General features: G+C 47.0%; 1 protein-coding gene across 1 annotated transcript in view; it reads left to right on the top strand.

The window, feature by feature from the left end:
• C2 (complement C2) overlaps positions 1-27457 on the top strand; it is a 46441-nt gene that overhangs the window by 6810 nt on the left and 12174 nt on the right. Inside the window, exons 4-14 of the mRNA XM_083600710.1 lie at positions 694-867; positions 3196-3309; positions 6042-6178; positions 9510-9651; positions 11234-11365; positions 13560-13649; positions 18272-18412; positions 19800-19897; positions 20013-20130; positions 23080-23233; positions 24219-24295. Of these exons, the coding sequence (XP_083456836.1) occupies positions 694-867; positions 3196-3309; positions 6042-6178; positions 9510-9651; positions 11234-11365; positions 13560-13649; positions 18272-18412; positions 19800-19897; positions 20013-20130; positions 23080-23233; positions 24219-24295 (1377 nt within the window). The remainder of the gene's footprint in view (positions 1-693; positions 868-3195; positions 3310-6041; positions 6179-9509; positions 9652-11233; positions 11366-13559; positions 13650-18271; positions 18413-19799; positions 19898-20012; positions 20131-23079; positions 23234-24218; positions 24296-27457) is intronic.

Here is a 27457-nt window from a genome sequence, read left to right on the forward strand (position 1 = left end):
TTCTATTTGTATGGAGGGGGGCTCCTCTTGGAGCAAATGGACAATTCCCACCCCCACCCCCAATGTGCAAATAGCCAGCATGGGGTCTCTCTCTGGATTGGGACCACAGTGGGTTAAAAAACCCTTTCTCCTACACAATAGGTAAAGGGACCCCTGACCATAAGGTCCAGTCGTGACCGACTCTGGGGTTGCGGCGCTCATCTCGCTTTATTGGCCGAGGGAGCCGGTGTACAGCTTCCGGGTCATGTGGCCATCATGACTAAGCCCCTTCTGGCGAACCAGAGCAGCGCACGGAAACGCTGTTTACCTTCCCGCCAGAGCGGTACCTATGTATCTACTTGCACTTTGTGCTTTCAAACTGCTAGGTTGGCAGGAGCTGGGACCGAACAACGGGAGCTCACCCCGTTGCGGGGATTCGAACCGCCGACCTTCTGATTGGCAAGTCCTAGGCTCTGTGGTTTAACCCACAGCGCCACCCACGTCCTACACAATGCTCCCCTGTAATAACTTTAGGCAAACAGTGTGATTAACATAACAGGTAGTTTGGCTCATAGTTGCTTTTGGGCCATGGAATTTGCTGCAATGTGCAGTTGGAGATGTGCTTTGCTTGTGGTTGGTGGTGCTTGCCATATGATATATAACTCCACATATTCTGCGTTTCTGCCCTCATTTATGCACATGTCCTCTCTGCAGCGGGGCACTGCCCAAGCGTTGCCATCCCACCAGGGGCAATTGCTACTGGGGGGCGCAACCGTCTTGGCGACCGGGTCTCCTTCCAGTGTCAGAGTGGCCTGGACTTGGTGGGGTCTTCCCAGCGGGTCTGCACTCCAGAGGGCGAATGGTCAGGAGCTGAGCCAAGTTGTAGAGGTAAGCATCACAAACACACACACACCATCCTCTGTCTCCCCTGGCTTCCTGTATCCTTTTTCTCTTGCTCTTCTCTCATATGTCCCTTCCTTTAATCTTTTTCTTGTTTTGTTAAACCTTTAATGCTACCTAGTTTTTGGAATTCCCTTCTTCCGGATATTCCCGGAAGTGTAGGTGGGATCCCCTAAGGCAGGGGTCTGCAACCTTTAAGACAAAAAGAGCCACTTGGACCCGTTTCCGAAGGAAAAAAAACTGGGAGCCGCAAAACTCGTCATTATAAAAATAACTTTTTTGTCACTTTTTTATTATTTCTTTGTTTGACCCCTCAGAATTACTCCTCCTGATAGAAGTAAACGTTAAATTAACAAGTTACCCTTTTTTGTGTGTGTGTTCTTCACTCCCCTTCAAAACAGTGACCAGCGTACACGCCCCCTTTCAATGCAGTGACCAGCGTACAAGCCCCTTACAATGTAGCGGGCGGGCGGGAAGGTGACGTCGGGATGGTGCGTGACTAACGCACTGTTACGGTAAAATTCCGGGTGCGAGTCTGCTCAGCCTCCCGGCTCGTCGGACTAAGTCCGCGGGTCCTAGCGGAAAAATGAGCTCAGCCGGACACAGGAGCAAGATGCGGAGATCCAAGGTTTATTGCGCAACAGGTTCAAGGCAAGATTGAACAGCCAGAAATGGGTGACATGAACTTTTAAAAGTTCCCTCCAAGTCCCAGAATACAGTGCAATAAACGTCATGAATACATTATGGGAAGGTTGGGTTTCACAGCTTACATCATGAATATGTTACAGAAAGGTGGGGTTACACACATTAGCATTTCAGGGAAGGGAGGGGGGCAGTGTGCGGAGTGAGAGATATGCATAGATAAGCACTTCCTGAGCACCGGTGGTGATAGAACAATAGTCCAGATATGCATCGTCTGCCACCTGGCATTGCCCGGAGGAAGGGCTTGGCAGAACGATCTGACAGGATTAGGGTCTTCCTGAGTACGTGACCTGTCGCTTAGGAGATTATGGAGGGAAATAGGGTATCGTAGAGTCCGAAGGGAGCTGAGCTGATTGACACCAGAACGAAGGAAATCGGTGCTAGGGTTGATTTTATATGAATTTTAGAAGTTTCAGCTTATTTCAAGTTCACTCTCATATTGCTAATCAAAGTCGGAAGTGAATGGATACATTGTTGCAGTTTTTGATACATTCAGGGGTCCAGGAGTTTCGATTCCATTGTTCTCCCAGCAGGGGAGCTGTCAACAACCTGTCAGGAGGTTAAATGAGGCGTGCAAAGCTAGCTGAGCTACCTCTGCAAGGCGAATGCACGGTTCTGATTGGCCAAAGCGCGGCCATTATAGTCAATGGGAGATACATTTGACACGGTCTACTCACGTTAAGAATGGAGCGAGAGGGAAACGAAGGAAAGATGGTGGGCTTATTCCGCCCGTATAGGGAGAGGGAAAGAGAAGTCCTTTATTTACAGGACTAGGGTGCAGAGGGTGCAGTGTGGTGCTTGTGCGACAGTGTGGGGTTTAGGGAGCTGTCGAGGTCATCGCCTCGAGTCCACTGGAGCTGGTGGAGGGGCCGAAGATGGTACCCCCCCCTTTCCGTATCAGCACGCACCGCCCCCATGCGACGTCACAGCCAGTACAGCGCCTGCCACAGTGGGGAGTGTCGGGGCGCACAATGCGCCTCCTCCCCTCGCTAGTATCTGCCCTGGAGCCGCGGCAAAGGTGTAAAAGAGCCACATGCGGCTCCGGAGCTGCGGGTTGCAGACCCCTGACCTAAGGCAAGACACAGCGATAACAGAAAGAACCTTTATTGAACTACATACCTGGATAACGGGCAATTCAACTGCTTATATACACTTCTGAAAGCCAGGGCCACTCCCATCGTGATTGGCTGTCTAAACTTCCAAGCTGCGAATCATGACTCGGAGTTTAAGGGCCAATGGCAGAGGCCCAAATCCTGAAATGTTTTGTGATTGGACATCATGTATCGAATCAGAACACAGGAGCTCAGAATCCTTAGTCCAGACAAACACAGACCACTGAATACATAACAGCCTCCACTTCATCTTCCGCAGGGGGAGCCGCAGAAAGAATGTGGTTGGTCAAGGGAGCTGTGCACTCGGAAAGGTTGAAAGCCACCCGTCTAATTCATTATAATGTGATTTCCTGTCCACAGCAGGGCAGGCTCTGTCTATGCTCTTTCTATATCACTTACACTCCACCCCACCTCCCCTTGGGAGAACAAGTCTGGACACCTTTGCTATCTTGTCTCACGGTGACAGAAAGCACCCCCAACCCCTTTTTCTCTTTCCTTACAGCCCCCTATTCTTACGATAGGGCTGAAGATGTCAGAGCTGAATTTGGAGCCTCGTTTACTGAAGTTTTGAGCGACGTGTCATCTTCTGGTCCTGACCCGTCTGAGACCACTGCAGGTGAGTCTGAGCCCCAATGTACCATATTTTTCACTCTATAGGATGCACCAGACCATAGGACGCACCTTGTTTTAGAGGGGGAGAACAAGAAAAAAAAATTCTCCCCCTCTCTGCTCAGCGCCCCTTCAGCGAAGCGGCAGGAGAAATGGAGCCCCTTCCATTTCTCCTGCCACTTCGCTGAAGCGGCGCTGCGCAAAGAGGGGGAGAATTTTTTTTTTCTTGTTCTCCTCCTCTAAAACAAGGTGCATTCTGTGCGTTCAACTGTGCTGCCCCCCCCCGAGCTTGTGGGGCTGGCAGTGGGGGGAAGCGCTGCTTTCCCCCACCGCCAGCCTCAAAGTTCCCTGAAGCCTTCTGAGTGCAGCGCGAGTTCCCATTGCGCTCCTTAGGCTTCGGGTTCCTTTTGCTGAAGCCGGGAAAGCAAGACTCTCCTGGCTTCAGCGAAAGGAACCTGAAGCCTCCGGAACACAGCGGGAACTCGTGCTGCGCTCAGAAGGTTTCAGGCGGCTATCCCTGAAGCCTCCGGAGGGCGGAGGGAGCGCTCCCTCTGTGCTTTGGAGGCTTCATGTTGCTATCGCTGAAGCCAAGGAGCCTGCATTCGCTCCATAGGACGCACACACATTTCCCCTTCATTTTTGGAGGGGAAAAAGTGCGCCCTATAGAGCGAAAAATTCGGTAGTTTCTGTAGGCCAAGCTGGGACTCAGAGCAGAGACAGAGAGTCACATATTATTTTAAAGTGGTGCTTTCCGTGGGGTTATTTCCATCAGCCTTCTCAATCCTTCTCGGCTACTTTGTTAAGAATTGCAAGCTTGGTGGATTAGGGGAAAGCTGTGGACATAGTGTATCTTGATTTCAGTATGGCTTTTGACAAAGTTCCCCATGATATTCTCCCCATGATATACTTTGGTGTGAAACAGGTAGGAAGCCGTGTTGGTCTGATGCAGCAGAAATATATAAAATAAAAATAAAAAAATTGTCCAGTAGCACCTTAGAGACCAGCTAAGTTTGTTCTTGGTATTAGCTTTCATGTGCATGCTACTGGACAGTTTTTTATTTTTTTAAAAATACAGGTGAAACTCGGAAAATTAGAATATGGTGGAGTTAATGAAGCACAGTGGACCAACACCAGCTGATGACATGGCTCCCCAAATCTCTTTTCTGATGAGAGCAGCTTTTGCATCTCATTTGGAAACCAAGGACCCAGAGTCTGGAGGAAGAATGGGGAGGCACACAATGCCAGATGCTTGAAGTCCAGTGTGAAGTTTCTATAGTCTGTGTTGATTTGGGGAGCCATGTCATCAGCTGGTGTTGGTCCACTGTGCTTCATTAACTCCATGATTAAGTCCAGGGTCAATGCAGCCGTCTACCGGGAGATTTTGGAGCACTTCATGCTTCCTTCCGCAGATGAGCTTTATGGAGATGCTGACTTCATTTTCCAGCAGGACTTTGGCACCTGCCCACACTGCCAAAAGTACCAAAACCTGGTTCAATGCCTGTGGGATTACTGTGCTTGATTGGCCAGCAAACTCACCTGACCTGAACCCCATAGAGAATCTATGGGGCATTGCCAAGAGAAAGATGAGAGACATGAGACCGAGCAATGCAGAAGAGCTGAAGGCTGCTATTGAAGCATCCTGGTCTTCCATAACACCTCATCAGTGCCAGAGGCTGATAGCATCCATGCCACGCCGCATTGAGGCAGTAATTGATGCAAAAGGGGCTTAAACCAAGTACTGAGTACATATGCATGCTTCTACTTCTCAGAGGTCCAATATTGGTCTATTTGCAGTCCTTGTTTTGCTAATTTCATTTAATATTCTAATTTTCTGAGATTGTTAATTTGGGGTTTCCATCAGCTGTACATCACAATTATAACAAATAAAGGCTTGACATATCTCGCTTTGCATGTCATGAGTCTATCTCATATATTAGTTTCACCTTTTAAGTTGAATTACTGAAATAAATGAACTTTTCCACGATATTCTAATTTCCCGAGTTTCACCTGTATATTTTTGGTGTGAAACGTCACCACTATGCTGATGACACGCAGCTGCATTCCTCCATTTCATCCAAGTCAGGAGAAGTTGTGCAGGTCTGATTTGTGCAATTGTACTCCAGCTGGCTTTATTTTTAGCGGAAAGCAAGCTAGAAACCTTCCGAATAAAATAAACGTAGCATCATTTTATGGCGAGCCTCTGCTTGCGTCTGGGGTTCATTTTTGCCAGGAGAGGCATCTTCAGGGCTTCAGAGCCTAGGACTTGCCGATCAGAAGGTCGGCGGTTCGAATCCCCGCGACGGGGTGAGCTCCCATTGCTCGGTCCCTGCTCCTGCCAACCTAGCAGTTCGAAAGCATGTCAAAGTGCAAGTAGATCAATAGGTACCGCTCTGGCGGGAAGGTAAACGGTGTTTCTGTGTGCTGCTCTGGTTCGCCAGAAGCGGCTTAGTCATGCTGGCCACATGACCCAGAAGCTGTATGCTGGCTCCCTTGGCCAATAAAGCGAGATGAGCGCCGCAACTGCAGAGTCGTCCGCGCCTGGACCTAATGGTCAGGAGTCCCTTTACCTTTACTAGTTTGTCTCTCAGCTCTGGAATGTGTGAAATAATGTTGGCAGAGGGGTGTTGTGTTTTTTGTGTGAGAAGCTGCTTACAAACTGAGTAAACATAACCAACTGATCTGCGGTGAGGGGTTCCAAAATTTTTTATGGTTTTGATGGTTTCTCTTTCCCCATACTAGCTCCTTCATTAGGACGACGGCTTATACTCTCCAAAGACAGCTTCCTATATGTCTACTTCCTTGTGGATGCATCTCACAGCGTAACTGAACCCAACTTCAACATCTCTAAGCAGTGTCTGGAGGTCATAATCACCAGGGTAGGTTTGTACGAATGCGACTTTGTACTTTTTTAAAAAAATAGTTTTCAATTCCAATAATAATAGCCTCATTATATTAATGCCAAATTAAAATTCCCAATATCAATCATTCAAATACCAAATTACATAATTTAGGTGGGCCCCAACATGCTAGAATTGATGGTTTGATGATTTACTTTATTTCTGCATTCCAAAATCTTATTAATTTCAGTTACATTCCAGTCATAATAGTGATCCCTTATACAACAGCTGCAATATTTATAACTTCTATTCGTATTGACTCATTTAATGATTTGTTTGTCTACAAGTGAAGATCTCATACATCCTTGTTCCTCCTGTGTGTGACATTTATTCTGTCCATGTTGTTTCTTCTTGTCCTTGAAAAATATTATGTCTATCTTTACTGGTTGTTGCTGCTATCCGTCATGCCTTGTGCGGAGCTGATATCCTGATGTTATTCCAAAGGTTTCTCTCTCACTTAGTCCCGTGCTTCTTTGCTTTTGCAACTTTTAATGATAGCTGCAAAAGTTTTGACTTTGTACTTTTAGGTCCGTTTGCTAGTACAATGTTGATTTCTAGTTCCCCTAGAGCCCATTCACGCAGGGTGTGCATGCAATGTACAAATATAATAATAATAATAATAATAATAATAATAATAATAATAATAGATGATATTCTCCCGTCAGAGCCTGCCTACTTCTTAATCTAAGCTTCAGAGGCCTTGTAGGCCAAGCCCACGCGGGAATTGGGCAAATCTGTCCGTTTCAATTTCTCTTAGCTTCTATTCTCCTCCACCCTGGTTTTAATTTCAGTTTTCCATATCAGTTTGTGGCATGTTAGTCGTCATGAAAAAGTTGTCAGCGTTTTAGTGCCATTTCCTCCTAAACTTCACCTTTTTGCAACACAATTTCCCCCCGATGTCATTTTCACCGACAACACACGTTTTCCTCCACGTACATACATTTGTGTACAGTGGTACCTCGGGTTAAGTACTTAATTCATTCCGGAGGTCCGTACTTAACCTGAAACTTTTCTTAACCTGAAGCACCACTTTAGCTAATGGGGCCTCCAGCTGCCGCCGTGTCGCCACTGTGCGATTTCTGTTCTCATCCTGAAGCAAAGTTCTTAACCCGAGGTACTATTTCTGGGTTAGCGGAGTCTGTAACCTGAAGCGTATGTAACCTGAAGTGTATGTAACCCGAGGTACCACTGTACTCGTCATTTAGCTGAAGAAGCACATTGCAAAAAAATGGGAAAAGTGTGGATTTGGGAAGATGGCGGTGTTTCGCAAAGTGGGGAATGAGGCAGAGTCGCCTTTAAATGTCGATGGAATAAAATTTATCCCACACCCATAAGCCCACATTTGGTTGGGGCAAAGGTGTTGCTAGAAAATGGGGGGCTCGCTTAGGGCCAGACCCCCTTTATCTGAGTCACTCAAGACTAGGTTCTTCGGTCAGAGCAGGAAGAAAAGAAAAGGCAACCAGGCAAAAATACAAACTGGGCTGTTAAGCCTTTGGTTGTTTTATTTGTTGTGGCAAAGTTTCAGCCTATCTAAAAGCAAAGAAAGGGCCTTCTCTGTTGCCACATCCAGACTTTGGATCTCATATACCTGGGAAGGTTGGCCTTGCCCTGTTTTGCTGACATTTTTCTGAAGCGTTAAGAACTTCCTACTTAAAATGCCCCTTTGGCATTTAGCAACTCTGCCTGCCCCTTTGCTATCACTGTCTACTACCCTTATGCAATCCTTCTATTTTCCCTTCTATCTAGCTTTTATTAATATTGGGGGGGGTGTTTTGTTTTTTACTGCTGTTTGTTTTTACTCTGGTATCTCTTACCTTGGGTTGTTTTTGCCTTTTTTTAACTGCTGTTTGCTTTTAAACTGCTTTACTGCTAGTTTCGATTCTGCTTCTCCTTTTATACATAGTTCCGTTTACACAGCATTGTGTTTTACTGATTTTTTTGTAAGCTGCCTTGAACTATGAGGGCAAGGCAGGGGTATATAATTTAAAATAAAAATAAAAATCCAGTTCATTAAGAGTCTTCTTTCAAGGCACTCTGGGTAACTAAGCAATGGATGGAGTTGGGGAATGATAATCCTGTCATAACTACAATTCGTAAGAGTTCTGTTATGTACTGAGTTGAATAGGATCCAAAAGGCAGCAGTCTGATTGGTCCTAGAACAATAGGATTCAAAATGCAGCAGTCTGATTGGTCCTAGAACAATAGGGTTCAGAATGCAGCAATCTGATTGGTCCTAGAACAATAGGGTCCAGAATGCAGCAGTCTGATTGGTCCTAGAACAATAGGGTCCAGAATGCAGCAGTCTGATTGGTCCTAGAACAATAGGGTCCAGAATGCAGTGTTCTGATTGGTCCACAGAAGCCACCCAATCCAGCTCCAGGTGGAAGTGAATCCGCAACCTGATTGGCCTACAGGTGAATCCCGGAATTAGCTAATCATGTGGGGCCCATTGTGTAAATAATGTATATAAAGCAGACATTCTGGGGGAACTTTCATTCCTCCTCACCACTATGAGCTGAATAAAGAGCATGAAATCCACTCTCGACTCTGAGTATATTTCAAGTTCCTTGAGAGGAAACTACAGCAGTCATGTAAACGTGCCTTTATTTATCTATTTGCAAATATATAAATGTACACTGAGGTCCTCTGCCAAGGGTCTTCTGCTGGTTCCCTCATTGCGAGAAGCGAAGTTACAGGGAGCCAGGCAGAAGGCCTTCTCGGTGGTGGCGCCCGCCCTGTGGAACACCCTCCCACCAGATGTCAAGGAGATAAAGAACTACATAACTTTTCAAAGACATCTGCAGGCAGCCCTGTATTGGGAAGTTTTTAATGTTAGATGTTTTACTTTGTTTTATATATGCTGCAAGCCAGCCAGATGGGCGGAACATAATTAATAAAATTGTTGTTGTTGTTGTTGTTGTTACATTTATATGCCATCTTTTCCTCCAAGGAGCTCAAGGCCTCAACCCCATTCTAGTTCAACACGCGAAGCACTACACCAAACCAGAAATGGTGGGTTTTTCTCCAGAAGACAAATAAAAAGATTCTCCCTGAAAGGAAATGAATATATATTATTTATCCGTCACTGAAATACACTTTTGGTGGTAATTTAAGTTGTTTCAAGCTGTTTTTAATATTGTGTTTTCATTCTTGTAACTCACCCTTGGACCTTAGGCTGAAGGCCGTGATAAAAATAATAATAAAATCTTTCATCACATGAACCCATCGAATCACATTTTTACCTCCTCTGCCCCTCTTTCTCCTTCTTCCTCTGTTTTCCTGTTTCTTCTTTCTTTCCTTCCCTTCCCAGATCGCCAGCTTTGATGTTCCCATCAGGTTCTCTGTCATCTCTTACGCCAGCCGGCCCAAGACCATTGTCGACATCCAGGATGATATAGCTGAAGATACAGAAATTGTTATTGAGAAGATTCAAAATGAGATGAACTACAAAGGTGCTGAGAGGGATTCCCACCAACCCACCCCGTTTTTGAGCAGCTGCGCGTTCAAAATGTACTTTCTGAAACTCAGGGCCCAGCAAATGTGTCAGGTTTTTCTCATGGTGGTGAAAATGTATCTTCAAGGCACATGTGACTCAGGGCCGTCTTTAGCATAAGTGGCGCCGGGGTGCAAAGATCCGCCCAGCGCCCCCAAATGTTCATCTTGCCACTGCCTCCTCCTGAGTAGTAATAAATGCTACTTTCACGGAGGGAAGCCCGGGGGTGTGGGGTGAGGGAGGTTTGGGAAGGAAACTGCACGCCAGCCAGCCATATACAGTGGTACCTCGGGTTACAGACGCTTCAGGTTACAGACTCTGCTAACCCAGAAATAGTACCTCAGGTTAATAACTTTGCTTCAGGATGAGAACAGAAATTGCACCACGGCAGCGGGAGGCCCCATTAGCTAAAGTGGTGCCTCAGGTTAAGGACAATTTCAGGTTAAGAACGGACCTCCAGAACGAATTAAGTTCTTAACTCAAGCTACCACTGGTGGCGCTGTGGGTTAAACCACGGAGCCTAGGATTTGCCGATCAGAAGGTCGGCGGTTCGAATCCTTGCGATGGGTGAGCTCCCGTTGCTCGGTCCCTGCTCCTGCCCACCTAGCAGTTCAAAAGCACGTCAAAGTGCAAGTAGATAAATAGGTACCGCTCCGGCGGGAAGGTAAACGGCGCTTCCGTGCGCTGCTCTGGTTCGCCAGAAGCGGCTTCGTCATGCTGGCCACATGACCCAGAAGCTGTACGCCGGCTCCCTCGGCCAGTAAAGCGAGATGAGCACCGTAACCCCAGAGTCGGTCACAACTGGACCAAATGGTCAGGGGTCCCTTTACCTTTACCATAGCACTATAGTTGGCGGCGTGCAGGTTCCATCCTAAGCCTCTGCAGGGATCGCTCTCCTCCCGCGAAAGCTTGGGAGGCAAGCTTCGCACCCGCCAGCCATATGGTTGGCAAGGCGCAGCTGCCAGGCGTGCAGGGAAAGGGGAGGCCACGGCAAAGCCGCGTAGCTCCCCCACTCGCTGGGGCGCCCCTGAGAAGCCAGCGCCCTGGCGCAGCGCACCACTAAGCCCTATGGGAAAGACAGCTCTGATGTGACTACTGCCTAAATTTTGGGATTTCCCCCCCTCTCACCTGCTGTTGTTTCAGCTCCTTTGATTTGCTCCTGCTGTTTCAACATCTTACGTTTCAATGCACTGCCCACCCTTTCAGCTTTGTAAGGCATCCCGAGTTTTGAAAGAGGTGTAGATCAAATTAAAAACCAATGCCAATGCCATCCTGAGAGCCAGTGTGGTGTAGTGGTTAAGAGCAATAGACTCGTAATCTGGTGAACCGGGTTCGTGTCTCCGCTCCTCCACACGCAGCTGCTGGGTGACCTTGGGCCAGTCACACTTCTCTGAAGTCTCTCAGCCCCACTCACCCCACAGAGTGTTTGTTGTGGGGGAGGAAGGGAAAGGAGAATGTTCGCCGCTTTGAGACTCCTTCGGGTAGTGATGAAGCGGGATATCAAATCCAAACTCTTCCTCTTCTTCTTCATCCTCTTGCAGACCACGGCAACGCAACAGGAACCAACATTCAAGATGCCCTCGACTCCGTGTACCAGATGATGATTAATGAGAAGGAGTTTACCAAAGTGCCGTGGGACAAAATCCGTCACGCCATCATCCTGTTCACAGACGGTGAGGAGAAATGGGGAGATACCTTCTCCCTCCCTCCCCACAATAGGAGGAAGGTTGCACAGAAGCCAGAGAGTTCAGTCCCTCTGCCTACCATGAGACTAGGGCCCTTCAGGATTTAAACTCCTTCCGTTGGGCCTGTAAGACAGCTATTCCGCCTGGCCTTTAATTTGAATTCAGCCTGATCTTTTATTTCCCTCCCCTTCCCTCCCCCTCCCCTTTTATGAAGATCACCCGCTCTGAGACCCCATAGCTAATTCTCCCCTGGCCTCCTCGCTGCCCCAAGTCGGACTAATTCAGCCAACTAGCCCTGGTGATAATCTAATGCTTAATAGATGGATTCCCCCTAAATTGATTTCTGAACTTTGAATTTTATTGTTATTCATGTTCCTATACTGTATTTTATGGTGCTTTTACAATTAAGCATTTTAAATTTGTTGTTAGCCGCCCTGAGCCCGGTTTTTGAACTGGGAAGGGTGGGGTATAAATAAAAATTTATTATTATTATTATTACCTGCGAACTACTAGGTGATCATTGTGGCCCCAAGTAGAGACTAGGAAGAAACTGGATTCGGTTCACAGTTAAAGGTGGATCTACCCAATTTGCAAATTTCTGAAACAATATGCAAACTGAGACACAGCCATTTTGTGGTTCTGCAGCTGAGTAACTTGCTCACAGATACATATACATGGGTAAAGTGTCATCTGTGTGGTGCATGAACTGCAGAAAACGACCGTCCAAAAATGCATTACGTGAGGGGAAATGGCTCCGCAAAAGCTTGCACATTCGGCAAAACCTCACACAAAAATTGGGAGAAATTCTCACCGAAATGGTGAGGGGTTTTCGCAAGGACTATCAAAATGACCGCTTGATGCGGAAATGTCGAGAACTGAAGTTAAGACTGGGGGGGGGGATGAGAAACGAAGAGAAATCTCAGTGCACAGTCACCCGTCCCTCCTAGCCTCCCCCGCCACCTGACTGCACCCCAGTGCCCCAGTTCATCGCTGCCTCTGCAGGGAGCAAATGGAGCAAATGTGCAAATGGAGTCCTCCATCCTAGGACTCCAGCATGCATGGGATGGGGAGGACCTCTAGCAAGGGCTCAATCCTTGGCACCTCAAGGTAGGATTGGGAATCTCCCCTCCTTGAAACAGTGGAGAGCTGTTGCCAGTCAGTGTAGGCAATACTGAGCTAGATGGACTTGTGGCCTGAGTCAGGATAAGGCAGCTTCTTGTGCTCTTCTGCTGTCTGTAGCATCACCATCTCTGCCCAGGAGCAGTGCTGCCCCTCTCTCCTCTTGATAGCCTATGTAGGACTGCATCTTCCTTCCTTCCTTCCTTCCTTCCTTCCTTCCTTCCTTCCTTCCTTCCTTCCTCCCTCCCTCCCTCCCTCCCTCCCTCCTTCCCCTTCCCCTTCCCCTTCCCCTTCCCCTTTCTTTTAATTTTACAGTGGTACCTCGGGTTACATGCGCTTCAGGTTACAGACGCTTCAGGTTACAGACTTCACTAACCCAGAAATAATACCTCAGGTTAAGAAGTTTGCTTCAGGATGAGAACAAAAATCGTGCTCCAGCAGCAGCGGAAGACCCCATTGGCTAAAGTGGTACTTCAGGTTAAGTACAGTTTCAGGTTAAGAACAGACCTCCGGAACGAATTAAGTACTTAACCCGAGGTACCACTGTATTTATTTATTTATCCCCTCTTTTTTTCTGCAAGGAGCTCCAGGTGGTGTTCATGGTTCACCCCTCCTCACTGAATCCCCACAACAATCCTGCAGAGTAGGCTAGGCTGAGAGGCTGTGACTGACTCCCAAGGTCACCCAGTGAGCTTCATGGCCAAGCGGGGATTCGAACCCTGCTCTCCCAGTTCCTAGTCTGACACTCTAACCCAGCCTTTCTCAACCTGTGGGTCCCCAGGTGTTGTTGAACTACAACTCCCATCACCCCTAGCTAGCAAGGCCAGAGCTCAGGGATGATGGGAGTTGTAGTCCAACAACATCTGAGGACCCACAGGTTGAGAACCGCTGTGTCTAACCCCTACACCCTGCTGGCTTTCTTTCTGCATTTATTTAGAATATACAGCTTCAGCACACTGGAGCCTTTGTAATGATTTCTCGTTGTGACACCCCAGTGTGCTACAGCATGTAATGTGGGAATCGCTGCCTGATTTTGTTTGTGTGGTTTTGTTTGTCCTCTTAGGGAAGTCCAATATGGGAGGTTCCCCCACAAAGGCCGTGCGCAGCATAGAAGACTTTTTGAACGTGAGAGCAAACAGGAAAGACTACCTGGGTAAGTCACATAAACCTACTTCACTTGAGTGCTGGTTAAAAGGAGGGTGCTGCGAAAGGCTGGGCTGGATGAATCCCTAGCCGGAATTAAGATTGCCGGAAGAAATATCAACAACCTCAGATATGCAGATGACACAACCTTGACAGCAGAAAGTGAACAGGAACCTTGATGGCAGAAATAATAATAAATTTTATTTATACCCCGCCCTCCCCAGCCAGAGCCAGACTCAGGGCGGCTAACACCAGTAAAATTACAGTAAAAACATACTGTAATGGGGGGGGGCAATTTAAAATACAGGTTAAAATGCAGTTTAAAATGCAGCCTCATTTTAAAAGTAGCCCCTAGATCAAAACCATAAGGGGAGGGAAACATAAGGGTCAGACTGAGTCCAAACCGAAGGCCAAGTGGAACAGCTCTGTCTTGCAGGCCCTGCGGAAAGATGTTAAGTCCCGCAGGGCCCTGGTCTCTTGTGACAGAGCATTCCACCAAGTTGGGGCCAGTACTGAAAAGGCCCTGGCCCTAGTTGAGACCAATCTAACCACCTTGTGACTCAGGACCTCCAAAATGTTGTCATTTGTGGACCTTAAGTCCTCTGCGGGGCATACCAGGAGAGGCGGTCCCGTAGGTACGAGTGTCCTAGGCCGCATAGGGCTTTAAAGGTCAAAACCAGCACCTTAAACCTGACCCTGTACTCCACTGGGAGCCAGTGCAGGATATTGTGTCAAGTTATACCCACAGGAAAACACCCATCTTGGGTTGACAAACTTTCTACAGGCAACTCCCCATTTTCACGGGACTTGTGTTAGGGTCATTGCACGAGTCATTCCGCAATATGATTTCCTAATACTTACGATGTCCAAGCTGTGAACCTTGGTGCTTATGCAACTAAAAAAAAAAGAAGAAGAAGTCACTATGACGACTCTCATTTTAAATACAGTGGTACCTCGGGTTACATACGCTTCAGGTTACATACGCTTACAGACTCCGCTGACCCAGAAAAAGTGCTTCAGGTTAAGAACTTTGCTTCAGGATGAGAACAGAAATCATGCTCCGTCGGCGCGGCGGCAGCAGGAGGCCCCATTAGCTAAAGTGGTGCTTCAGGTTAAGAACAGTTTCAGGTTAAGAACGGACCTCCAGAACGAATTAAGTACTTAACCTGAGGTACCACTGTACCCCTCCTATATGTAGGCTATAGAGGCTGTGATATATTGCTGAGGCGAGCAGGAGAAGAGAAGAGGAAAGCAAGTCTTCAATCACCAGTTATGTCTATGTCTCCTCAAGAAAGTATAGCCAGAGACATGTTGGCAAATTTATAAAAATCTACCCGGGCAGAAATTCTGCCCCTGAAAAAGAGGATGTGTCCCTTAAAAAAGAGGACACATGGCCACCCTAGTAACAGGGGTCATGGGGAGGGTGTCCCGGCCTAGAACGGGCTCAGTGGCCCCAGAATGCTGACTTGCTATGGGTTGGGGTTGGGTGTATGTGATGAATGGAAGTGGCTTGAATCCTGCACTGCAGTACTTCACACTTGCACCATTTTGTTCTAAGTCCGGCTTGTAAATGCTAATGTCAGAAGCGATGAATGATCCTGAAATAAAAAATTTAAGGTCTTATATATATATAATAAATGTTCATAAAATGTACCAACAAAGCACGTACAGTGGTACCTCTGGTTACGTACTTAATTAGTTCCGGAGGTCCGTTCTTAACCTGAAACTGTTCTTAACCTGAAGCACCACTTTAGCTAATGGGGCCTCCCGCTGCCGCCGCACCGCCGGAGCACGATTTCTGTTCTCTTCCTGAAGCAAAGTTCTTAACCCGAGGTAATATTTCTGGGCTAGCAGAGTCTGTAACCTGAAGCGTATGTAACCTGAGGTACCACTGTACATAGATATGTGGACCAGCACAGGAAGACCACCCTGAAACCATGTGGACTCCCAAACTGACCAAATGTTTTCTCTGCAAGGAGGGAGGGGGTGAGGAAACCTTCCCATTGTCTCAGGAATTGGGAAATCACCATCGCAAAGGAAGGGCCAGACTACCAGGAAAGGCAGTCAGATAGGGCATTATCAGATAACCTGGCAGAGAGGAAAAACAACAGCATTCAAATTTCTGTTGAAGACCGCCTTTTCTGTGATGTAGGTATGATGTTTTTGGGGGGTGGTCTTGGGTTACACCCCTTCTGTGATGTATGTATGATGTATGGAGGGGTGGTCTTGAGCTCCAGGGCAGGGAATTTAAAATGTCTATATAAGGGCAGGCACACCTTTGTTCTGGGTCCTCCTTCTTTCTCCTCCATGTGAGGGGAGCACCCTGTTGCAACAGTTCAATAAAGATCAGGCTTACTAGCTGCTTTGCTTCTCAACATTCTCTGGTTGGCCTCTGTTATTTTCTCCTACCGATGGAGAACCTACAAAGGACTCTAAGAGGGCTCTTGGTGTCCCCCATAAGGGAATAAGGCCAGATTTTTGTTTATTACAAACCAAAAACAAAGGTGCCCCAATTCCTTACGAATACACATTCTCCACATTCTCCTCGTATCGGAAACGAATGTGCTTCACTGGGGCAGCTTCCTGTGTACGATGCATTTCTCACGGAATCCTTACATATTTTTGAAGAAAAGTCGGGGTGCCAACTGATGGAGGCTGAGCCCTTTTGGGCCCCCCAATATTTTGGAGAGGGGGCCGGATCCTCCTATTGTCCCCAAAAATCAGGAGGTGGAGGAGGCTGAGTGCAGAGACAAGGGCAGTGTGGCTGCAGTGACCAGCTTCTTTTCCTCCTCCTACCGCTGATGGGAAGCAAGGTCAAAACCAGGGGTAAGCAACCTAAGGCCCAGGGGCCGGATGCGGCCCAATCGCCTTCTCAATCTGGCCTGTGGACGGTCCAGGAATCAGTGTGTTTTTACATAAGTAGAATGTGTCCTTTTACCGTGGCACCTCAGGTTACGACTTAATTCATTCCGGAGGTCCGTTCTTAACCTGAAATCGTTCTTAACCTGAAGCACCACTTTAGCTAATGGGGCCTCCCGCTGCTGCCGCGCCACCACTGCACGGTTTCTGTTCTCATCCTGAAGCAAAGTTCTTAACCCGAGGTACTATTTCTGGGTTAGCGGAGTCTGTAACCCGAAGTCTTTGTAACCTGAGGTGTTTGTAACCTGAGGTACCACTGTATTTAAAATGCATCTCTGGGTTATTTGTGGGGCCTGCCTGGTGTTTTTACATGAGTAGAATGTGTGCTTTTATTTAAAATGCATCTCTGGGTTATTTGTGGGGCATAGGAATTTGTTCATTTCCCCCCCAAAAAAATTTAGTCCGGCCCACCACATGGTCTGAGGGAAGATGGACCGGCCCATGGCTGAAAAAGGTTTCTGACCCCTGGTCAAAACAGCCCCCCACCAATGGTGGCAGCAGAAGGAGCCACTGGCCATTGAAAGAGCGCTGCTGCTGCGTTTGGCTCCAGCCCAGCTCCTCCCGACATCACACAAGTGATGTCACACACACTGCACCGCATTGCCCCCCTTCCACAATCACCCTCGCAAGCCGACGCTCCTGGGATAAGTTGTTGAGCAGGGAGGAATCTGACGTGCGGTTTTGGTTGGCATGCTTTCAGGAAAGCTTATCTGCCTGAGCCCTGATTAGATTCTGAGGAAACCCAGCTGTGTTTCCTGAGAACACGCTTTAGAAAGAACCGCTAGAAGGTTCCTGGTCCTCTGGAATTCCCCTCAACAAGGAAGTTTGAGCTGGCACCGTGAGGGATGGGAAATTAGGGCCGATGTCCAAGGGGCTTCACTTAGCAGAATGAGCTCAAGTATGTTGCACATGAAGCCTTAATGATAAACATTATCATAAAGGCAGCCGAGAGCAGAAGACTGTTAAGTCCAGAGTCTAAAACGGCCTAACTGCACCACAGCTTGATGCCCAGGTTTAACAACACTTGGAAGGCCAGTTGGGACATTATACGTAGTTACAATTAACTTACAAGGACAAGGATCTAGAGATCACGCTAAGGGTGGCCAAATTCTATGCGACTGCAATAAAACCTAGGGAACAAGCTGTACTACCAAAATTATTAAGGTTTTAAATGACAATTTTAGGTTATATTTTAGTGATCAAGGTTTAATATATATTTTTAATTGCTTCTATATCTGAATTGTCTCTGTTATACCCAATTGCAATTCAATGTATTCCTGTTGTGTTTTATGATTTTCCTGATATTGTAAGTGAGCCGGAACTGGTCTGTGACCATAATAATAAAATTCAATTCGATACTTATGAACCGCCTTCTGAACCACCATCTCAAGGCGTATTACAAATAAAATCACAGAATCATAGATTTGTAGAGTTGGAAGGGACCCTGAAGATCATCCAGTCCAACCCTCTGCAATGCAGGAATATGCAGCTGCCCCAAACAATAATCGAACCTGCAACCTTGGCATTATCAGCACCACGCACTAACCAACTGAGCCATCATCTGCGCTAATTAAAAACAGTTTAAAACACAAAAACAACTCGTGGCTGGTGGCATGAATTTTTGAGAGTTAAGCTCCACCGGTGATGGGATTTTGGACTTTGCTTCCGGGATGTCCAGCAATGCTTTCTGTCTCTTTTCCCTCTTTCGTTCAGATATCTATGCATTTGGAGTTGGAACTGTTGACGTAGATTGGAGCGCCATGAATGAGATAGCGTCCAAAAAACCGGGCGAGAGGCACGCCTTCAAGTTGAATGACCTTAAGGAACTGAAGGCAGCCTTTGAAGATGTCCTGGGTGTGTATGTTCTCTGGCACTCAACAAAGACAGGGGTCAAACCTTGGAAGCGAAACAGGGTCAGGCCTGGTTAATACTTAGATGGGAGACTGGGGATGCCGGGTCTGCAGGCTTTAAACGCTAAACAAAGGTACGGCCATCGCAAGTGGAAGGGCAGAGTGAGGAAGCATGCTGTGTTCGATGAGCATGCCCAATTGTCAAACTTGTTTCCAAAGGCAACTGCAAACCCCAATCCTTACCTCCTGGGCCTCACTTCCTATCTTCCACATCTAAAGAACCCGTTCTCCTCCTGGTATAAAACAATGGGACATCACCCATTGTAATCCAAAAGTGGCCAGCTTCTGTATTCCTGGATTGCCACTTCCAGTCAGGCCCAGTGTCAGCATGTGACATCCTTGAGCAACCAATGAGCAGGGGTTAAATCCTGCTCAGTTTGGCTGGATTCCATTCACACCCCTTCCTGGTGGAAGGACTTTGCCTGGAATTGCCTGCTAAAACGGGGGGGGGGGGGGTTGTTTTAGCAGCACCTTGTCAGGTGCTTTGAAGTCCCGACTTCAGGATTTCAAAGCTCCTTGCAGCTGACTTCAGGTGATTGACAGGCGGCCGGCCCCATCCATCTGCCAGAATTAATCCAGAAAGGTTCGCCCAACCCTGGTGTGGACATTACTGAACTAAATGGACCCGGTGTTGTTGCTTGGTTTAAGTGGTTTCTGTGGGAATGTTGTAGGTAGCAGGAGAGGATATATTGATTAAATATTGTGTTTCCTAACTCACCTTAGTGAGTTTATTCATACACTAGAGTACATTCCCCTCTTTGCACAGCAGGAAGCTAGTTGCAGATTCGCTAGACTCTCTTAAGTTCTATTATTCCGGGTAAGACCCCTGGTAAGATCCCTCCTGAAAGAATAAAGACACAACAGTCTTCTTTTAAAAGTAATAAGAAGTTTACTCACATTCAGTTCACAGTTGGATCCCTGAAGGCAGACTTTAGCTTATAGTTACAGAGACAGTGTGGCTTACGTCCTCGTAAGGACGGACCCATGTGCTGCTGACAGAGAGGCAGCAGTGCAGTCCATGAGGAGAAAAGGCATCAAAAGAGGAAGGTGGCTGCGTGACTGGACCTTTTGTGGGGTCTGGAAGGGCCACGCCCACCTACCTGGTCACATGCAAAGGAAGGATGCTCCAGACCAGGTGTAACAGGAAGTTCAAGTGGCTGGACCAACATTCCCCTGCATGGCCACTCTAGGCAAACAGGAAATGTTGTATGTTACATCCCACAGTCCCCTATGCTATTATGAGAAAGTCTGAAAAAGCAGAGTAAGAAAATGACATGAGCATGTTGAAAATGACCAGGTTTTCTTTCCCCTTCCCTTTCCAATACTCTCAGATCCCAGAGATCTTCATGATATATGTGGCTTGGCGAACAACTCTGACAGCGCTAGCTGGGAGCAGAAGAACCCATGGCACGTGCTCCTCCAATACAACGTGAGTAGAGGCTGCTCTCTGTCCACACCCACCCATCCCTTTATGATATTGTTAATCCCTAATGCTGGGAGTGTCTGACCTGGATGAAACCAACCTAATCCACTCTTCATTGTAGACACTGACAGAACCTTCTTGTCGGGGTGCCCTGATTTCAAAGACGTGGGTCTTAACATCCGCTCACTGCTTCAGCAAATTCAACAACACAGCAGGATGGACCGTCATTCTGGAAAAAGGTGCAAAAGGAAAAGCAGAATGTGTTTTTAACTCTGCGTTTCTGCTCTAGGGGAGCTCTGGAGACAGGGCCGGCCCTTCCATTAAAGGGCAGAGTGAGTGAGCCGCTTTGGGCAGCTGCTTCGGGGTGGCGCCAAAGGGCAGCAGTTTGCTAGGTATTTAATTAATTATTGTTGTACTTTTGCTGCCAAGGAAGAGGAGAGGTGCTCCTTCCTGCCTCAGGTCTCAGTCTCAGGCAGCAAAAATGCAATTGGCTGGCTGTGTAAGGCAAGGAAGACCCCATTGGCTTGTACAGAAGAAATCAAAACTCAGCGTATGAGAGTATGGTTGCTTTCGGCGTGCAAGGGTAGCAAGCAGGTACATCTGCCCCTAATGAGAGCCAGTGTGGTGTAGTGGTTAAGAGCGGTAGTCTCGTAATCTGGGGAACCGGGTTCGCTTCCCCGCTCCTCCACATGCAGCTGCTGGGTGACCTTGGGCCGGTCACACTTCTCTGAAGTCTCTCAGCCTCACTCACCTCACAGAGTGTTTGTTGGGGAGGAAGGGAAAGGAGAATGTTAGCCGCTTTGAGACTCCTTAAAGGGAGTGAAAGGCGGGATATCAAATCCAAACTCTTCTTCTTCTTCTTAATGTATATATGTGTATGTGTGTAGCTAGATATGTGGTAAGAATTCGATTTTACTTTTATAATTACTTTTACAACGTACAAAAATTCAAAAACTTGAAAAGCAAACAGTTGATCACATATATCTTATTTTGACTCCCTTCCCCTTCTTTTTGCGGTTCCTGGTTCTCATAATATTTTGCTGCATTTCCAAATTAAACCAATTTATTATTTATCCCCTATGTTCCTTATAGATTTTTTTAAGCCACTGAATGTTTTTATATTCAGCCTGCTAACATATTAATTTGTTTACAATAATTTTGTACATACTCTATAAATGATTGGAAATCATTTGAAGAAATCATTTCTATAAAAGATTTTAAGAAATCATTCTTTCTTAAAAACTCGATCACTTTGATTTCGTATTCTTTTGGTTAGTTTTGCCGGAATACCACAAGAATTCAAATTCGACACCACCTTGCCTGTTACCCAGCCGAGAAACCTCCTTTTAAATAATCCACGGAACCAAGGAACCTATTTTCAAGTCCAGTATCCGGTTAGGGACCCAACGTTTATTTCTGTTGCAAGAGGATAAAGCTCAGCTCGTGTGCCAGTTAAGAAGAGCAAAAGCGTATACAGTGGTACTTCGGGTTACATATGCTTCAGGTTACATATGCTTCAGGTTACAGACTCCGCTAACCCAGAAATAGTACCTCAGGTTAAGAACTTTGCTTCAGCATGAGAACAGAAATCATGCTCCGGTTGCGCAGCGGCAGCAGGAGGCTCCATTAGCTAAAGAGGTGCTTCAGGTTAAGAACAGTTTCAGGTTAAGAACGGACCTCCGGAACGAATTAAGTACTTAACCCGAGGTACCACTGTATAGCACACAAAGTTAGTCATGAAACATTCTTAAACATAAAGCACTCCCTTTATGTCTGTCAAGGAAGGTCACAGGTCATTAGGTAGAAAACATGTATGACATCTTCCTGCTGTCAACTACCCCCCCCCCATTACCTTGGGATGCCCACAAGTGCCTAGGTCATTTGACCATCTTTGGTCATGGATGTCACATGTTGCCGTGGTAACCAAGCCTGTGATCAGACCTCGTTTCCATTCTCTCTCTGTCTCACTCCTTCACCTCTTCCATGTGTCCCTGAGCCTACAGGAAGTCTCAAAAAGAGATTGGGTTCACATTCCAATGCTAACCAAAACAAGCTTAGAAAAACATCAGCAGTGGCTGTTTGTACCACTTTCAGGGTTAGATAGGATTTCTTGTTTATGGCCTAGAGAGCACAGCAGTTGTAAGGTATAGTCACAGAGGAACTAGACATAAAACTACTCAGCGAAGCGTTCTATCTTTCTAACAGGTTAAATGCAATTCATATTTGAAACATGTTGTTGTTGTTTAGTCGTTTAGTCGTGTCCAACTCTTTGTGACCCCATGGACCAGAGCACGCCAGGCACTCCTGTCTTCCACTGCCTCCCGCAGTTTGGTCAAACTCATGCTGGTAGCTTCGAGAACACCATCCAACCATCTCGTCCTCTGTCATCCCCTTCTCCTTGTGCCCTCCATCTTTCCCAACATCAGGGTCTTTTCCAGGGAGTCTTCTCTACTCATGAGGTGGCCAAAGTATTAGAGCCTCAGCTTCAGGATCTGTCCTTCCAGTGAGCACTCAGGGCTGGTTTCCTTAAGAATGGAGGTTTGATCTTCTTGCAGTCCATGGGACTCTCATTTGAAACATAATCTAATCAAAATATACACCCTGGGTCTCTATTCTTACATCAGATAGACGACTGTCCTCATTCATGGTGCTTTAGGAATACAAGAGGATAGTTCTCAACGGACTTTGAATCTAAAACTCAACAGAAGCAAAGAGGAAATAGTGGAGGAGGTAAATGGGGAAAAATATGCGGTCATTTCTGTTATGCGTGCTACAGCTGTGATCCTATACCCAGAAGAAAGTCCCATCGATTGCTGTGCTGGCAGCAAGGCATGGTAACTAGACGACACGTCCAACTGATCTGGTCGATTCGAGACAGATCCAGATTGGATCAAGAAAGCTCTGGATTCAGTTCACATCAGGTCAAGAGCGATCCGGGGCTCAAAGTGCTCTCTGAAAAAGACAGGCAGGCAGGCTTGTCTCCAATGTGCGGCAATGATTTGTTGCAACGCTCTATAAAGAAAACACAATAGCAAAGAGAGGGGGTGGGGATGGGAAATGGAGTTCGCTCATATTCAAAATCAAGGTTACGGAATCTCACCCAATACTCTCCAGTCACGGTGTTGGGGAAGAGGGGCGTGCTTTGGGTGAAGACAGACACTGAAGATGTTTCACTCTTCTCTCCCTAGCTAGAGGAGGGACCAAATTGCGGATAAAGAGGCGGATCGACCACGAATTGTTCAACGTGAAAGCCAAGATGGCTCAGGGGATCCAGGAATTCTACGACTATGATCTCTCCTTACTCGAACTGGAGAAACCCGTGCAGTTTGGCGGGAGGATCAGGTAACGTGCCGTATCAGGGCAGATCAGGCAGACGAAGGGCTCCGTTACTGATAAGAAATGAAGCAGTGTGACCACCCAAAAACCACTTCAGGCACAAACAGTATTAAAAGCGGGAATCAGAGTTGTAGGGGACCCCCAAAGGCCATCTGGTCGTACCCTCTGCGGGATGATCAGTACTACAGCATTCCTGCTAGGCGGCCATCCAGCCTTTGCTTATGAACCTTCACCAAAGGAGGGAATATAGAAGGAAGAGATGCAGTTCTGTTGTCCTCTAAGATCACATCCACACCATAGATATCAAGCGGTCTTTGTGCAGTTTTAACAGTCATGGAGAATTCTGGGCATTGTAGTTTGTGAAGGGTGCCGAGAATTGTAGCTCTGTGAGCTCAGCACCCTTAAGAAGCTACAGTTCCCAGGATAAAGCATAAGAGTGCTTTAAATGTATGCTGTGGATGTGACCTAAGCCATGCTTAGGCTCTCAATCTTGTGGGGATCACAATCTCCGTGAACCAGTATCATAGCCTGCATTTAAAAAGCAAGAGTTTACACTGAGTGACTGAGTGATCTCAGAACATAACCAGGATTACATTATTACAAGTTGATGCTCTCCTGGAAGATGATGATGATGATGATGATGATGATGATGATGATGATGATGATTTATTTATGCCCCACCCATCTGGCTGGGTTTCCCCAGCCACTCAAGAACGCAAGTGTGTGGCCAATTCATGCTAAAGTCCAGCAAGGATCCCATCCTATAAAAAGTGCTGAGCTGTCTGTCAGAAATTGGCCCCTGGGTGCTATTTTTCCTATTTCTGCTTTGGCCGGTCATGGGGAAAGCAAAGTAGACCAGGAGGACCATGCCATCTCCACCGTTTTGATGTTGTCCTTGCTGGGGGTCCTTCCAGTCCCCCTCTCCCCCTTCCACATCTCTTTTGAGGGTTCAAGCTCCCAAGTCGGCGGCAAATATTTGTCTTCTCTGCAGGCCTATCTGTCTTCCTTGCACGGAGGGTGCCAACAGAGCCCTGAAGATGAAGCCAGGTGCCACATGCAAGGACCACGGTGAGTGCCTCCCCCAACGGCCGCCCATTTGGGGGAAGGGTCAAGGCTCAGAGGTAAGGCTTGCCACTGTGAGAACAGGATACTGGACTAGATGGGCCATTAGCCAGATCTAGCAAGCCAACTTATCTCCTTACTAGTTGGTCCCTTACCTTACCTTACCTTACCTTACCTTACCTTACCTTACCTTTCCAGCCCCGACCTGGCCACAGTGATCCATGCGACGGTCACCTCCAGGCTTGACTACTGTAATTCGCTCTACGCGGGGCTGTCCTTGAAGCTGTCCCAGAAACTCCAGCGGGTGCAGAATGCTGCAGCGAGGCTCCTCACAGGGTCTCTGCCATGGGAGCATATTCACCCAGTGCTTTTCCAGTTGCACTGGCTCCCGGTGGAATACAGGGTCAGATTTAAGGTGCTGCTTTTGACCTTTAAAGCCCTTCACGGCCTAGGACCCTCGTACCTATGGGACCGCCTCTCCCGGTATGCCCCACGGAGAGCCTCAAGGTCCATAAATAGCAACACTCTAGAGGTCCCGAGCCCTAAGGAAGTTAGATTAGCCTCAACCAGAGCCAGGGCCTTTTCAACACTGGTGAATGCTCTGTCTCATGAGACCAGGGCCCTGCAAGATTTGATTTCTTTCCGCAGGGACTGTAAGACAGAGTTGTTCCACCTGGCCTTTGGCTTGGAGCCAATTTGATTCCCTCCCCCTCTTTCTTTTTCCTTTCTCCTCCTGTGATGAGGCTGCATTTTAATATTTTAATGTTGTCTTTTAATCTTGTTTTTAAGTTGTATTCATTCAACTTGTTTTTATTATTGCTTGCTAGCTGCCCTGAGCCCGGCCTTGGCTGGGGAGGGCGGGGTATAAATAAAAATTATTATTATTATTATTATTATTATTATTATTATTATTATTATTACCAAGAGAACTGAACCATGGAGGAAGCAGCTATTGACACAGGTTGATAGCCCAGCTCCTCCCAACCACACAAACAATATAATAAAAAAATAAATTTTTATTTATACCCTGCCCTTCCCAGTTCAAAAACCGGGCTCAGGGCGGCTAACAACAAATTTAAAACGCTTTAAAACACTTAATTATAAAAGCAGCATAAAATACAGTATGAAAACATGAATAACAATAAAATTCAAAAATCAAAAATCAATTAGATAATCCCCAGGGATAAGGTAAAGGTAAAGGGGCCCCTGACCATTAGGTCTAGTTGTGACCGACTCTTCCCGCCGGAGCGGTACCTATTTATCTATTTGCACTTTGACGTGCTTTTGAACTGCTAGGTTGGCAGGAGCAGGGACCGAGCAACAGGAACTCACCCCGTCGCAGGGATTCGAACCGCCGACCTTCTGATCGGCAAGTCCTAGGCTCTGTGGTATAACCCACAGCACCACCTGCATCCCTAATCCCCGGGGCTAGGTGGCTGAATTGGTCCTACTTAGGCCAGCGAGGAGGCCAGGGGAGAATTAGCTGTGGGGTCTCAGAGCGGGTGATCTTCATAAAAGGGGAGGGGGAGGGAAGGGAAGGGAAATAAAAGATCAGGCTGAATTCAAATTAAAGGCCAGGCGGAATAGCTGTGTCTTACAGGCCCGACGGAAGGAGGTTAAATCCTGAAGGGCCCTAGTCTCATGGGACAGAGCATTCCACCAGGTCGGAGCCATCCCTGAAAAGGCCCTGGCCCTGGTGGGGGATAGTCTGACTTCCTTAGGGCCCGGGACCTCTAAACTATGGTTATTTATGGACCTTAAGGTCCTCTGCAGGGCATACCAGGAGAGGTGGTCCCGTAGATACGAGGGCCCTAAGCCACAAGACCAGCACCTTGAACATGACCCTATACTCCACTGGGAGGCAGTGCAGCTGGTAATGTACCAGGTGAATATGCTCCCATGGCAGGGACCCCGTGAGGAGCCTCGCTGCAGCATTCTGCACCCGCTGGAGCTTGTGGGACAGTTTCAAGGGCAGCCCTGTGTACAGCGAATTACAGTAGCCAAGCCTGGAGGTGACCGTTGTATGGATCACTGTGGCCAGGTCGGGGCAGGAAAGGTAAGGGACCAACTGCTTAATGTGGCGAAGGTGGAAAAATGTCGCCTTGGCTGTTGCTGTAACCTGCGCCTCCATGGAAAGGGAGGCGTCAAGGATTACACCCAAACTCTTAACGGAAGGCACTGGCACTAATTGGGCCCCCGCAAGAGAAGGGAGTTGGTCCCTCATCCCCATGCCATCCCGACCCAGCCAAAGGACCTCTGTCTTCAAAGGATTTAGTTTCAATCGGCTCCCATGAAAACCATCAAACAATGAACAACCACGCCCAGTTTGGCTAAAACAGAAATGAGGAAGAGGCTGTGATCTCCTCTGCTGGTAAGTCAAGTTCCTCCTTGCACCAGCTGTCAGCTTATGGGAGCCATGCTATGACGACTTTGGCTCTTTGACTGTATTCCGCCATTGTTTTCATCTCTCACCTGTTCATTAGAAGGACTTAGAGCTGATACCTGAGATTGCAGGTGGGGGGAGAATTTCAATTCCATTTGCACTTAAAGGCAAACCGACCTAACAGGCAACAATACGTGAACCAAACGCAGCTACGCTTTAAAATTTGCGCTTCTCTGGATTTTGCAAATGCAGTTCTACGGACAAGTCGTGTGTACAAACGTTAATATGCTAGAGTGAAGTGTGTGCATATAAATGCATATGTTGGTGAAAACGACACACAAAAAATGCGTTGGATCAGGGGAAAATGCTGAGAGCCAGTGTGGTGTAGTGGTTAAGAGCGGTAGACTCCTAATCTGGGGAACCGGGTTCGCGTCTCCGCTCCTCCACATGCAGCTGCTGGGTGACCTTGGGCCAGTCACACTTCTTTGCTCTTATATAAATTTTTTATTGATTTTCCAACACATATTAAAGAAAAAAAAACAATACAAGACAATACATAAACAAACAAACATATAAACACGTATAATTTCTTAACCTCTTTTTCTTGAACCTTGTTTCAACGACTTCCCCATACCTCCCTTTTCTGCATCCCTGTTTTAAATTTTCCCAGCAACCCCTAATTTCAATACTTATAATACACTTTCTGATCTTTTTCCTCTTATCCAATTGCTTATCACTTTACTTACTTATAATTCACTTTCTTTAATCCTTTTTTCTCTTACCCA

This window comes from Podarcis filfolensis (assembly GCF_964270895.1).
Source record: "Podarcis filfolensis genome assembly, chromosome: 2".
NCBI lineage: Eukaryota > Metazoa > Chordata > Lepidosauria > Squamata > Lacertidae > Podarcis > Podarcis filfolensis.